This window comes from Ochotona princeps, chromosome 16, assembly GCF_030435755.1.
Source record: "Ochotona princeps isolate mOchPri1 chromosome 16, mOchPri1.hap1, whole genome shotgun sequence".
Classification (NCBI taxonomy): Eukaryota; Metazoa; Chordata; class Mammalia; order Lagomorpha; family Ochotonidae; genus Ochotona; species Ochotona princeps.
The window spans coordinates 24,528,380-24,543,950 of NC_080847.1; the positions used below are offsets into that span (position 1 = coordinate 24,528,380).

The window sequence follows — 15,571 nt, forward strand, 5'->3', positions numbered from 1 at the left end:
CAGGGGGGCAGAGGGAACTGGCAACCCCCGAGTCCTGCTCCCACAGCACATCGCAGCCATTTCTGTTCCCTCCCTTCCACTCCCCTCCCCTCCCTTCCCTTCCCTGCCCGCCCGGCTGCCCTAGAGCTGTAATCATCACGATTCGCTGGGGCCTCCCCTCCCCCTTTATGGTTGTCAAATTGATTTCACCACCGCGATACCTATGGCTCCCAATGAAACTTAATTAAAAATACCATTTAATCACAAAGTAACAAAGGCAAACTGGATAAACGGCATTACCACTTGGGCGCGTTTTAATCCCTACCGCTCCGCTCCATCTCAATCTATTTGGATGAGAATTGCCTTTTCAAATCGGAATCCCCTTGTCTTCCGTGCACTTGCCTCTGACAGATCTCCAAAATAAACAGTATTTAGCGTGGCATGGATCCAAATGTATGCAATTTGCCCAGTGGTAAAATCAGCCTTAACGAGAGCAAGGGAAAAAAAAAAAGTTGCATTCGCAAATACCTTCCCTGGCAACAGAGAGCGCGCCTAAGCCCGGACTTCCATTAAGCAGGGTCTGGGCAACCTCGTGGCCAGCATCCCGCGACTCAGCAGTGATGGATTTAGGAGCTTATTGCTGAAGTTGTGTCATAAGCGATGCCGCGACCTTGCTCCTTTCTTTTCTGTCTAGAAAACTCTCCCGGGCTGGAGGCTGCCAGGCAGTGAGAGCAGCATGGACCAGAGGCCACCGTGGTGTGCAGGTGCTAATGGGAGAGCACTTGGCCAAGAGGTGCCCACTGGAGAGGGGCTCAGGCCAGGTCCCCCGCCCCCAGGGAGGGAGTCTCTCCCAGTCAGTGAACCGCCTCTTTGGACAGGGTCTACACACTCCTTGGAATCTAGAGTAGCCAGGGAGATCATCCAAAGCATTGAGATATATTAGCAAGTTGTTCCTACATGGTCCCTGGTGCACCACCCGGACACTGCTCCTGCGTCCTTGCCAGTCACATCGCTCCCAGTCTCCCTCTTGCTTTCTCTGCCTGGGCCCATTTTCTTCCCAGAGAGTATCCCTTCAGTGGCCTTTGTGTTCACTGTCCCCATTTCTGGAAAGCTCTGCCTGCTAATGCAGCCCTCCTAACTCAGTTGCCACTTCCCTCCGCCTCCTGCTCAGCCGATCTTCCTCCCCCCTCTTAGAGCATTAAGAATGATTATACTCCTTTGCAGGTGACTGTTCCCCACCCTCCCCCAGCCAGCACAGGTAAGTTCTTCTTTTGCTCGCCCCTCTATTCCCAGGGGTTTTGGAGCCTGGGAGACATCATGCCAAGGCATGTCCTTGGAGACCAAGGCTCAGAGCTCTGCTGAAGGCTGTGGGAGGGAGCTAGGGAAGGCAGTCAGAGCTCCTGACTGCCAAGTGATCTCTTGGGTCACTTTCTTAAAGCAGCTGGGACTCTACAACTTGAGGGAAACCTGCAGATGGAGGCTGTGGCTGCTGCAAGGGGGTGTCATGGGGCTGGTGGCCCTGTCCCCCATCCACACACAGGAACTGGCTGCCCTTTCTGCTGTCTCATGTCTACCCCCTTTATCCACTTAAGAGCTTTCTGAAGCACACATGGACTGTCCAAACACACACACACTTGGTGGCAGCCATCAACTCTTGGAAGCAAATGTGCTCTCAGCTTTGGGGGGTTCAGGGAGGCAGCGTCTCATCTGGCTCTCCCTGGGGCAGTTTGGGGAATGCATGCCCATCCGTGCGCCTCACCCAGGCCAGCAGAGCAGGCCCATCCACTGGTATACAAGAAAAAAAATCAAGAGTTTGCAGAGACTCTCAGCTCATTCTTTCAAGATCTTTATTGTATATAAATGTTTATAATGCTTAGGATGGGTTAGTATAGTCAGTCTATGAATACAGCTCAAGAGTAATACACATACATTGCGGGCAGCACTACAACTAATGCATTTCTACTACAGGGGCAGCAAGCAAACAGGCTTGGCAGGGCAGGTTGATGGTAGGTGATAACAGGGGTCCACCTGCCTCGGACTAAGGAGCTGCTGTGTTCAGATGGAGGCCCAGACTGCGAGGTGTTCTGCATTCTACAATGCGGACAAGTACGTTTTGTGTTAAGCACACATTCCCAATTGTTGAGATGGGTGCCAAATGAAACAGAACCGACGTTCCGGGAACTCAATGAAGCCACAAGCTGCAGGGCCCAAGGGGCTCTGAGCTGTGACATTTGCATACCACACACTCCTGGCCCAAGTGATTCTATTCAAGCTCTACAACAGCCCTGCGAGCTGGCACTTGGCACTTCTCTTTGACTGATAGGTGAAAATGAGGCTTGGAGACAACAGGTCCGAGAGCCCGGACTCTCAGCTCTGGGGACTGTCATGTTTCCGTGGCTGTCAAGTCCACAGGAAAGCCTCATCCCCTGAGCCCATGTGGTTTGATGGCAGCCAGGGGTCTGTTCTCGGGACCCCGCTCCAAGGACAAGAGCTCCTGGGCTTCTACCCTAGTGTGAGCACGTTCAAGAGAAAGTGATGGGCTATGAGGGGCTCACTCCGGTCATGATTGCTGGAGACATCAAAAGGTGGGAATCAGATCAGAAAGCAAGGATGTAGGAGTGGCGCTATGAGACAAAGCTGGCACGGGGAGGAAGGGAGAGGAACACACTCGGCTCACGGTGTAGGAGAATCCGTGCGGGTGCTTAAAATCATGCCACAAACTGTCCTAACCGTTGCTAGGTTGTCTGACTTCGTCTAGTCTTGGGGGCTGCTGTATCTAGTGTTTCCCTAGTAGAAATGAGGGAAACTGAGGCCTAATGATGTGCCAAAGGTCACAGTCAGTGGGGAGTCTCTTAACCCTGCTGCATCTGCCCTGTCTCTCCTTCAGAGGACACCCCAGTGTTATGACCCTGGGGCACTGGGGTTCTTCCAGGCTCAGTTCACACCTGCCAGGAAATAGGAGTAAAGGGAATTATAGAAGAGAATCCTTGTGATGCCTGTTAAAGCCACAAAGCCATGGATATTGCAGGGGGAGGAGAGTGTGTCTGTCTTCTAAGGGTGTGAGAATTCCCTGTGGCCAGCATGCCAACTGTACTGGAATTACTAACACCCCCTTCTAGGCTTGGGCAGTGGAGCACCTGACTCAGAACTCAGGCTGCTGGCTCAGCTTTGTCTCAGAGAAGGAAAAATGCCATGCTCTTCCATGGGCAGCTCTCCTTAAAGCTCTTTCTCCTGCAGGGATGGAGAAAAGAGAATTCCTACTTTGAGCCTTTCAGCAGAAGTGTTGCCCAGTAGGATTTGCTACAATGATAAAAATGTTTCTGTGTTGTCCAAGAAGATAGCCACTGGCCATCCATGGTGAACAAGCACTTGAAATGTGGTGAGGACACTGGAGGGACTGAATTTTTAACTAACAATGGATAGTGGCTAACCTGGTGGCTCCCACAAACTTAAGATCACTGGTAGGGAACCTCTTTTCTAGCCAAGGGTTATTTGGATATTTATGACATCATTTGTGGGTCATATTAAACGAACAGTTTACACATTAGCCTGCTGTTGGTTTATTGAATTTTGAGTCCTGTCTTGCAGTGGCCTTGGCAAAGACCAGACCAAATGACTTCACTGGCCTTGGCTATTCTACTCTAGAGGGTGTCGGAAGAAACTGGGGTGGACGTATGGATGTTTGTCCTGTCTCCCCACAGAAGCCTGGGTCCCCTGTGAAGCCTCTTGGAAAGGCGTGAGTGAAAGGAAAGGAAATGTGGCTTTGTCACAGCTGGGCCTCATCCCTGCTGCAATATTATTTTGGGGTAAATTCTTGTTTCATCTCAAATCACATTCTAACATGGCGTCATCTTGACAGAATCCAACACTGCTGGGCTCCATTCCCTCGCTGTATTAAACTGGGATCCACATTTCCGAATCCAAAGGTTGAGAGGTGTTTACACTGCCCTTGCTCAAGCCCAAGCATGACAAGGTGGAAAGAGAGAAAAGCCAAAGGGATTGTGTCTTCCTCTGCCCGGGATGGGGTCCCCTCTAGGACTTGGCTTCCAGAAGCAGACCTCTGAGCTCGGACATGAGGTCTGTGAGATCGAACGGCAGAGGCATGGAAGGGTCATCCTTTTCCCAGTAGGGCCGGCACTCTGGCTTCTGATCCTCGGGCAAAGTTCGAGCGATTCGACATTGGCACCTGCAAGAGTAATGAGAGGCAATGAATCCGTGGGAAGAAAGTCCCGGAAGGCCCAAACCATGGGAGACGTGCAGCAGTAACAGGTGAGGGCTCTGAAAACGTTCCTCTCTGGTGCAGGTCATGGCGATGCCCGCTAGGAGAAGAGGGGAGGCAGATGGCAGGTGGTGTTGACAACGAAGCTTGCTTCCTTACGGGCTGGGATCTCTGTCTTTTCAACTCCCAGATTTCAAAGAGAGAGACTTTCAAAGTTCGTGGAAAAAGAGAGTGAAAACAGACACTGACTTGGGTACATGAAACATTTTGAAATCCACGCCTAACTACTGGATGCCACGTATTTCACATGGCTTTTTTTTTTTTTTTGAGACCTCCTGGTATGCATCTCAAGCAGTTTTGAGGGAGAGTCAGGGACTCTGCCTGTAAAAATGGTGAGTGGTTTTTTTTTCTCATTATCTCAACTGTTATTTAAAGTGTGTGATTAAGCCATTATCAGATTTAAATGTTTGTGGGATTTCGATGTATTACTAGATTACTGGGGAAAGATTAAATTGAATTTACTGCATTAAAACAATCCAAGAATAGATTAAACAATATTACAGGCCAGGATTGACTTGGGAGATCCTGGAGATTTACAAGTGTCCCAGCTTGCGGGGTTCACAGAAAGGCACTCCAAGGAGAGACCCATTTATAAGGATATATGCAAATAGAGGTTAATAATCATTTCCACTGATGAATAGGTGGAGGAAACTTCCACAAAATTAAATTAAGAGGCTAGCAAGAGTTCGTCCCTAAGGAAAACACTTAAATCACGGTTTTTATTAAATGGATTATTCATCAATAGTTGAGAAATTAATTATCATATGCAGCTAAATTATAGCCTCGTAGGAAAAAAGTTGGGACAACATCACGGCACCTTGGCAGGCCCCTCTTGCCACCTCTCCCAGAAATCAGCTTATTGAAAATTGGTCTCAGAAAGCTCAGTGGCTTTATTTATCTTGCCAAAAAAAAAAAAGAGCCTCAAAGAGAAGGAAATACATTGCACTATGGAAGGAGCCATTCCTGGGCTCGCTTGCAGCATACAACAGGCAGTGTGTGCACTTGACACATGGAAGGATCAAACAGGTGTATCACCTCCCTGGACTTCTCTGAGTCTCTTTCTTAATCCATGAAAATATGGTCCTACCCGGAATTTGTCTTCTGGCTGTGTAGGACTGACTAGGAGGAGATCCAAGCATGGAAGATCCAAGGATGGCCCCAATCCCAAGCCTGATGGCGAAGCTTCCTTGTTGAAAGACCATCTTCTCGGGGGAATTATTAATGAGGAGGATATCCCCACAGGAAAACATACTTCAACTTTACACCTATTTTCACACGTGGTTAATTGCTACACCGGCATCCTCGGTACTCAATCCGCCGTACATTACACGGAACATTCCAATATATCTTCAGCTCTCCACATCAGCCCTGATAATAGCGTCTGTGAACATGCACTAAGTACTATTATGTAGCACATCACTTCATAAATAATAAGATTAGTTGACCTCAGGGCCCCAAGAAGAGTAATGTGTTTAAATGTTCTCATTATTTATTTAAAACAAGAATTAGAGCAACAGAAGCTGCTTTTGACAATCCTCTTAGCATAAATATTAAACTGCACTGATAAGCCCCCACACGCTGCACTGAAGATCAGAGGCCACTTCCTAAGAATCTTGGGTGTCTGAGAGGAGGCAGTGCGCCGGTGTGGTTCTGGGGTGTGCCTCTGTGGTCCAAGGGACAGACTTCCATCACTTGAAAAGGACAAGGAGGAAATTAACATTCAGGGCAAGCTGCGACTAATTACAAAGGAACTCTGCAAAGCTCTTTAAATTGTGCTTTCTCTCTGCTTCAGAATCACACAGCAATGCTCAATTTAGCGGGTTGGGAAAGTTATTCCAAATTGAGCATTTCAATCTCACAGTCAGATAAATTATCCGTGCACACATTATCCCCGTTGGCAGATTAAAGGGCTATGATAAGTGTCGATCCACCTAGAATATCATAAGGTTCGTAAAAAGTCAATAGAGATGCTTTTTCACCTGTCAAATGGTTTGGCCTCCTCCCTCTGGGCAGGGATTACAATTGGTGGCCGAGGCTTGCTGACGCCCTGTTTCGTCGAGTGTGCTCCTTTCCAGCCAGCCTGTTCTGGGTTTCTGCTGTTGACCTACCAGTCATAGCACAGGCTGGCACGGGGGCCCACCTCCTCTTTTTGCGGTTCTGCCAAACACACACTGCCTTCATCCGGGAGTGAAGCAGAACCCTGTGCTGGGTTTCTTTGGGGCTTTACTTTGGAAATGGCAAGATTGCTTTGTAAGAATTCTTCCTGTCATGCCGAGTGCATGATGGTGATTTGATCTAGGAGAGGGCGTTTGGTTTGTGGTGATGCGTTTGTCTAAGAGGGAGGGCCAGCAGTGGCCCATGGCCCCATCCCGACTCAACTGGATTCGGCATCATGCTACTATGGACCCATAAAAAAAAGTGTGGTGATTGGCTTGAAAGCATGCCTCCCATTAGGTTTGCATTCCTCCTTTTTCATTTTTGTAGTTTATTTTTTTTCCTTAAAAACAGATATTAATATCGCAGAATAAGGGATTTTAATAATGATCAGTAAGTGTGCTGCCCTTTACTTGTATGATTCAATGAAGCAATATTTATAAACACACACCTCAAATGATATGACACCCACATAATTTTTATACTCTTGCACAAGTAAGAGAAAACCTGGGAGGTGGGTCTTGCTGAGATGGGCTTATTTCACTTAGCATAATGATTTCCAGTTCCATCTGTTTTGTTGCAAGTGTAAGGATTTCATTCTTTTTTATGGCTCACTTAAATTCCATCATGCATATCTACTGAATATTTTTTAATCCATTCATCAGTTGATAGACATCCAGGTTCATTCCATATCTTTGCTAGAATGAATTCTGCTATAAACACAGGAGTCCAGGGAACGCTATGAACACTCATTCTGCTTCTTGGACCTTGATTTCCCATGATGGGGAAGGGGGAGGTTCCAGTTCATGGCAAAGGGGCCCTTCTCTGGATGACTGGAGCTGCTGTTTCCCAGGGTTGAAGATTCCATGCGCAAGTTTCTCCATCTCACTGAGTCTCAGGATCTTGTCTGAAAATGGCAATGACCATACAGCAGACCCCTGGTTTGCAGCTTCAGAGACACATGATCAAATGTAGTCCAAATGTATGACATGGAAAATTCCAAAAGTAATTCCTTGCTCTCTTGTGTCCAGGACATGGATCACCCCTCTGTCCTGTGTATCCAGGCTGCAAACACTGTTTGCCCCCCGCAGCGTCATGGCATGAGGAGCCAAGCTCACCCAAAGCACATGACCTTGACTTAGCACACCTGTGACCCAGGACCACAAGTCCAACAGTGTCTTGGGATGTAGCACAACACCTAATCATCCACCTCATCATATAGGTGCTGAACCACCTCAGTATATCACCATCATCAGGTAATCCCACATTCACACATTTAGTATAGTCCAGCACTATAATACTTCCATTTTGTGGGTTCTCACTGTTAATCTCCTACTGCGTCCAATTTGTAAATTAAACTTTATCATAGTCCATAGAGGCAAACAGAGTATTCCTATATAGGGTATCCATCGATTCTTATTCAAGTACCCAGGGTCTTAGAACATATTCTCCGTAGACATAGGATGATGATGATGATAATAATAATAATAATAATATCTTATTTATTACTGTTGTGGAGATTAAATTTATTAATATGCCTAATGTCCTGAGATGCCTGCCTGGCACATAATTCAATAAATCTGAAATACCACTATCATCATGGTTGATTCTACTATAAGCACCAGTGACAGATGCGTGACTCCAATGTGTATGCACCTGTCATAATGCTGACAATCCCCTTTCTTCATACTGCCTGGTTGGGTGGCTTCATCTTATTTTTAAGATATATTTTATTTATTTGAAAGAGTTACAGAGAGAGACAGAGATCTTTCATCTGTGGGTTCCCTCCCTAGGTGGTTCTAACAGCTCTGCTGGGCCAGGCCATAGATAGAGCCAGGAGCTTCTTCCAGGTCTCCCACCCAGGTAACAGGGACCCAAACACTTGAACCAACATTGGCTGCTTTTCCCAGGTATATTAGCAGGAAGCTGGATCAGAAGTGAAGCAGCAGATGTGCAAATTGGTGCCTCTAGGGGATGCCAGCATCATAGGCAGTAGCTTAATGTGATGTGCCACAATGCCAGGCCACATGGGTAGCCTCCTGATTGGTTCTTTTTAGCGGAAGTTCAGGAAAGAAGAGCAGCCCACAGCTGAATTCCATCTTGTGTGACAAGCTCTAAGGTTTGTCTTTAAGTGGCTACAGATTCCTAACAAGAGACTCAAATGTTCAGGTCCAGAATGGCTCCATGGCCGTTCCTGGAGACGCGGAGTTAAAAGGTACCACGGTCAGGTTTTTCAAGTGGCCACTGTTTTTCACTGACGGCTTCCCTAGGAAGTGACTTTGGATTACACTTATCACACATACTCTCCAGTGCTTTAGGGATGCTGGTTATGATACATATTTTTCTTTTATGAACATGTATTTTATTTGACAGGCAGAGTTACATAGAGAGCAAGGAGGGAGGGGGGAAGATAGAGAACTTTCATCTACTGGCTCATGTCCCAAATGGCTGCAATGACCAGGGCTGGCCAGGCTGAAGCCAGACGCTGCAACTCTATCTGGGCCTCCCACGTGGGTGAAGGGACCCCCAAGCCACTTCCACTGCCATCTTCCTTTGCCTTGCTAGGTACATTAGCAGGGAGATGAATCACAAGTGGAGGGGTAGAGATGTGAGCAGGTACCCATATATGTTGGTGGTGGTTTAACCTAACACGCCACATTAGTTGTCTTGTGTCTAGTCCCCATATCTCCCCCAACAACATGAGTCCAATTTTCCTCTGTGGGACTGATCCTCCTTCGAGCTTAGGGACTTGGGCGGGGCTGGCTCCACCTCTACAGCCTGTGAGAACCTCGACTGGCCTGAACGAATGAGGGGATCACAGTCTTCAAAGCATGTGATCCAAACTGGGACAGAACTGAGAGAATGCATCAGAAGACTGGCCTTGGAGGTAAGAGAAAAGGTTTCTCTTTCCTGCTGGTGTGTGATGGACTAGGATGGGTGATGTGAAACCACCAGAGCCACTTTGCTACCCCTAAAAATGCTGCTCAAAGGAGCTGCATCAAATCTCCTTTGAGCTACTTATGATTAGACTTTCGCCATTTTATGAGCCTCTACAGAGTTAGGGGTTTCTGCCATTTGCTATCCACAGAGTCCTTGGTGATCGTTGGCATGCCTTCCACCTGTCAGGGACCTCCCACTTTTGGCCCATCATTTGCCAGGGTCCTCCTGATTCCAAGCGGAGGCCCATCATCTCCTCTACAAACTGAGGGGCTGCTGCTGAGACCACAACAATATCACTATATTTAGAGACTATCCGAATACAGTCACAAAGACACTGGCCTTGACCTTTAGTTCAAATAAGATTTCTTCTTGGGACACATTTTGGCCCAGAAAGCGAGAAGATGCTAGTATCATCCATGCTGACCTCTGTATGAAGGTAAGTTTTACGTGATCATTCTGAGAAAGCTAAAAATATCTTTCCTGCCCAGTGCTGTGTTTCCAAGTGCTAGGGAACTCAACAAAACAGTGAAAAATTTAGTTTCTGCCTTTCAACCTTGTCTTCTTACACCAATCCTGAAATCCTGTGCTTTCATGCTTCTTGGATTAGCAAATAAACATGAGTCTACTTACAAAATGTTGTCCCTGGGACCAGTGCAGTAGCCTAGTGGCTAAAGTCCTCATCTTAAATGCGCCAGGATATCAAATGGGCACCAGTTCTAATCCCAGCAGCCCAGCTTCCCATCCATCTCCCTGCCTGTGGCCTGGGATAGAGGTTGAGGACAACCCAAAACCTTGGGACCCTGCACCCGCATAGGAGATGCGGAGGATCCTAACTTCAGATTGACTCAGCTCCGGCTGTTGCAGCCACTTGGGGAGTGAACCAACAGATGGTAGATCTTCCTTTCTGTTTCTCCTCCTCTCTGTATATCGACTTTCCAATAAAAATAAATAAATCTTTTTTTAAAAGAGAAAAGAAAATGCTGCCCCTGTATGAAGTATTGTAGGTGGCTGAGATGAAAATAATGTCATCTCTTTCCCTCCCAAATCCACATCATTTCAGTGCAAACGATTCCATAAACCATCCTCTACACTCTGCGCTGCTTGTGCGTGGCTCACCCTGAAATGATAGGTGAGGTAACAGGAAGCAACTGAAAAGGTGTCACTCCGGCTGGCCTGTTAGCAGACGCCCACGGGGGGTGGGGGGTGAGGGGTCCTCTGCCCCCACGCCAAGGTGTAACTCACACAGCGCTTCACTGTCCACTGATTTCCCCCAGGGCTTCACTCACATTTGCTGATCAGGATTGCAGCTACATTAGTGAACATTGGTCACCATGCTAAAATTAACCACTTTAGCTAAAGTGTGTGTTAATTATGGGTATGCAAGCAGTCAATAAAAGGTTAATGCAAAAGTCAAAGGATAAATTTCTTCCCTTATTGCATCATTTCACAGACTAAATGACTAACATTATACTTTGTGTTTTTAATCAATAGGTTTTACAGTAATGTGCTGGCCATTGATTTTAAGAAAACATACACGGTCTTCTTCCTTGCCCTAAATTTTGCAACAAATAAAGAAGGACAGGTAACATTTCCATTACTCTTGATGAAATGATAAAGACTACCGCAGAAACAGTCTTTGCTAAAAGATTCATTAGGATACACACACACACACGCACATGAATTAGATGAAGACATATTACAAAACACAAGCCATTGAATAGTCAAGAAAAAATGATCTACTAGAGAGAAAATTCTGTAATGGGAATAAGGAAAGCAACTCCTGATTCAAACAAAAATTACATTTTGGATATTATTTGAATGTCCCCCCAAATATTGGCACAGAGCACACAGTTTTCCTTCTACAACAGCCTTGGAGAGACAGTGGAGGGAGAGCTGCCCCAACCAAGGTGAAGCCAAGGATAAGAAGAAAAGCCAGGGCTGGGCCAGGCCCCTGCACACCTGGCTGGCTGCCCCGTTAGAACATTCCATCTTTCTCATGGATATCTATCTGGATAAGGTGGATCTGGTCCCCTGACTACATATCTCTTCTTGCCACATTTACATATTCAGGCAATTCCAAACCACATTGTAGGAAGGAAAAAAAAAAAAAGACAATTGCAATTTCTAGAAGGGCCATTAGTCTACAGAAATGAAGATAGTTCAAAAAGTTCACAGGAAAAACAGAATTCAAAATCAGGTTCATTTTGTAGTCAAAGACTTGTTCTGAAATCTGTGTATTTTTTATATAATCCACATTTCCCGTGAACTTTTTACAGATCACTTGAGAAAGATACTTGTTAAGGGCATAAACAATGCCTAAATATATTCTTCAGATGACTTTGAGAAAAATATCTCCACCTCTTGGCTTCCTTAACTGTTATAAGAAATTAGTGCTCCTCTGCTTCACTGGAGTATGTGAAGATAAAAATCAAATACTATACATAAAAGCTTTCTAAAATATGTGCAGTATCATATACTGTATTGTAGCATAATCATGCATCTATATTCCTTTTCCTAGATGATACAAATCCTATATTTAAAACACAGCTGACCATCAATGTTGGCCCAAATGACTTTTTAAAAAGATTTATTGATTTTTATTGGAAAGGCAGATTTACAGAGAGAAGAGACAGAAAGAAAGATCTTCCATCTATTTTTTTTTTCCATCTACAGTTTTACTCCCCAGATGGTCATAACAGCCAGTGCCAGGAGCTGGAAGCTTCTTCTGGGTCTCCCAAGAAGGTGCAGGGTCCCAAGGCTTTGAGCTGTCCTCTATTGTTTTCCCAGACCACAAGCATAGAGCTGGATGGGAAGTGGAGCAGCTGGGATAGAAACTGGTGTCCATATAGGATCCCAGCACTTGCAAGGGGAGGATTAGCCAATTGAGCCATCACACTGGACACCCTAAATGACTTTCAAAACTCAAAAATAAAAAGGGAAGAAATCATAATTGCAACAATTGGAGCAGTTTAACTCCACTGGAAAACACCTAATGGCTGAAAAAAGTGTAACTTCCTTTCAAGCCAGAAATATCACTGAGGTTTTTACTGACAACAAGGAGTCCATTATTCTGGCTGATGTTGGATGGGAGTCTGTGGTATGGTGTCAGGTAGAACAGAATCCATTTCTTCAGACTACACTTATATGGGGGCTGGAGCGGGGGTGAGGGGCGGGGCTCCAAAAACTTCATGGAAAATGTGTACTATGAAAAAACTGTACAAGGATCTGTACATTTGTTGTACCAATATAAACTTATCCTTTCTTAAAAACAAAGTTTTGTTTATTTATATGAAAGACACACAGGCAGACACAGCCAGAGTTATCTTTTGCCTGCTCCTCACATACCAGGGACTGACTCGGACTGAAGCCTGGAGCTCAGAACTCCATTTGAAGTCTCCCACACCGGTGGCGGGGACCCAAGCACTTGAGCCATCTTCGTCTGCCCCTCCCCCCAGGGTATATGTTAGCAACAAGCCTGTTCAAAAGCAAACCTGGGATTTGGACCCAGGCACTCTGCTGTGAAATACAGGAGTCCTAAACAACATCTTGATTGCTAGGCTACAACACCTGTCCCTGGACTTCACTTGCCACATGAAGTCATGCCAGTGTTGACCAATAAGTACTTTCTCTGTTTGTTTTAAAGATTTGTTTGAAAAGTTAGAGTTACACACACACACACACACACACACACACACACTCACTCACTCTTCCATCCATTGGTTCACTCCCCAAAATGGTCTCAATGGTCCACGTCAAAATCAGGAACCTGGATTTTTATTCTGTTTCCTATTTGGGTACAGGGTCGCAAGTGCTTGGTCCATCTTCTGCTGCTTTCCTAGGTGCCTTAGTAGGGGGCTGGACCAGGAGTGGAGGAGATGGGGCTTGAATTGATTCTCACATGACATGCAAGCATCACAGGTGGCAGTTTAACTTGCTGTGACAACAATGCTGGTCCCTGCTAGTATTTTTCATGATACCATTTCTAAGTTCTGGACAGGAGTCTGTGTAAAATTGGAAGGATTTGCATGTGTAATCCTGACTCTCCATGATGTCAACCTTCAACAGGACATTTCAAATCTAGTCTCAGGTAAGAACTCACTACATTGTACTATTTTTTACAACTTAATTACACTTTGCTCCCACTAATCTGTGTTAGTCAACAGAGAGAAGAGTAGGCAATGTGGTTTATAATCATCTTGCCCTCGACACTTCAAATCTTCTGGAATGAACGAGTTGATGAATTTATAATTTGGGATTGCTGTCATGGTACTCTGCACAATTTGGCAAACAAACAGCCATGCTGTCACACAGCTATCATAATGGCCTACTATGCCAAGGTGATTTTATAAATTAAGCATGCCACATTTGTCTAACTCAGTTTACCTAATGCAGAACCACCAAGCACAACCAGTTCCTAAATGGGTTTTGACAAAGGCTGGGTTCACTCTCTCTCTTTGAAAGGCTTTTAACCTCCTGCCTCTCTACCTCATGGTAATGTTTCCAGATCAGGAAAGTCAACACACATCAGAGAGGCAAGGGAAGCCAAACTTTTGCCCGTGGGTCAGCTTTTTTGTTGGGGGGTCAAATTGCCTTTTCAGCAGGTAGTGTGCATGGTTTTCAACCACGACCACTTGAGAAACTGGGTTTGACTTTACTTTTAGTGGTATACAAATCTACAACTGGGAAGAGGTGAGAAGTTGAGAATAAGATACTACAAACTATATGGCATGTTGCAAAGTTCATGGAAAGATAGAACTAAAAAAAAGAAGAGTTATTTTGTTACCAAAAAATTTGAAATCTATGCACATAGGGGATGTTCAAAAAGGTCCTAGAAAATGCATTTTAAGAAAAAAAAGTATGTATAGATTTCCACATTTCTTTGTACCAAAATAAACTGATCTTTTGTTTCCATGAAATTTCTGAAGTACCTTTGTATAACAAAAACGCTTTTGAGCGTCACTATAATGTCACAGAGCTACACGGCTATCTGGGCCATTTTCCAAGTGACTGGTAAGCCGTTCAGTATGCCCAGCTCTGCTGACAGCAGCGTGGTCAGGCAGTTTCCACACAGAGCACTTACTGTGGTCTAGAATCTTCTGCTCACAGGGGGCAGGCAGTGCCCAGCAGCCGTACATGGGTTGTGTTCGCACCTTTGTTTGAAACTCCAAAGACATTTTTCTATATGACTTTCATGCTTCTCAATTCTTCTGTCAGCATTTATATGACCTATAATTTAATCTTTTTCGTTTTATTTGAAAGAAAGAGAGGGAGACACACAAAGATCTTCCATCTACTGGTTTACCCCTAAATGCCTGTGACAGCCAGGGCAAGGCCAGGCTGAAGTCAGGAGTCCAGAAAATGCACCCCGAGTGCCAGGTGCTATGTATAGTTTATGTTTAAATCTGCCTAAACAATGGAAACTGAGGCCTAGATGACAGACTCACCCTTCCAAAACTGCCACGGGACACAGTTACTTTCTGAAGCCAGAATAGCCTGAAACTTGACGCTGTGTACTCTGTCCCGACATGGAGAAACTCCTATGGAACCTTGTTAGAGACAGAGTTCTCTGACGGTCTAAAGTCAGATTCTCCAAGGAGGCTCCTGGCGTCTGAGGATTGGAGGCCTGGGAAAATGCCCTAGCCTGCTGACCTGCACAAAGGACCACAGGTGCTGCAAGTGGGACGTCACACGGGGGAGGCAGGGTACATGGCTGTCCTGGGGACCATAAAGAATGAGGAACTCATTCATTTCCACTTCACAGGGAACTGCACACACAGTCAGCTCCTGAGGTCCTACAAGTTGGTGTCCCTGTTGGTAACTGGAGCCACCCAGCACTCACAGCAGGTCTTAAATCCTGCTCCCTGGGGGCGGGGGGCTTGGAGCCAATTACTGTGCCAGACTGCTTAGCCCACCATGGCAGTGTAAACCCAGGAGGTACAGGATTGAGAGTCATTTTCTCCCTGGGTTTGATTGTCGGATTGTCAGTTACATAATGGTGGCGCTTGAATGGGCTACCTTGCAGCTGAACGTTTAGGAGCCGCTGACCTTTGCTCTCTGGTCACATGATAGGGTCACCTGAAACTGGCATGACTTCAACCTGTGCAAAGGTAACAATATAAAGGTCAAATGGGCTGGACGATTATATGTATCAAGTCTGAGGCAGCTCGGCTGGAAGCTTTAAGAGAGGCCGGGTTGGGTTCCCCAGCACACAAAGCTATG

The 15,571-nt window shown here is 45.8% G+C and overlaps 1 protein-coding gene across 1 annotated transcript in view; it reads right to left on the reverse strand.

The window, feature by feature from the left end:
* Positions 1-3,414: 3,414 nt before the first annotated feature.
* The window catches only part of FTO (FTO alpha-ketoglutarate dependent dioxygenase), a 381,816-nt gene continuing 369,659 nt past the window's right edge, over positions 3,415-15,571 (reverse strand). Inside the window, exon 9 of the mRNA XM_012926690.2 lies at positions 3,415-4,165. Within this exon, the coding sequence (XP_012782144.2) occupies positions 4,012-4,165 (154 nt within the window). The 3' untranslated portion in view covers positions 3,415-4,011. The remainder of the gene's footprint in view (positions 4,166-15,571) is intronic.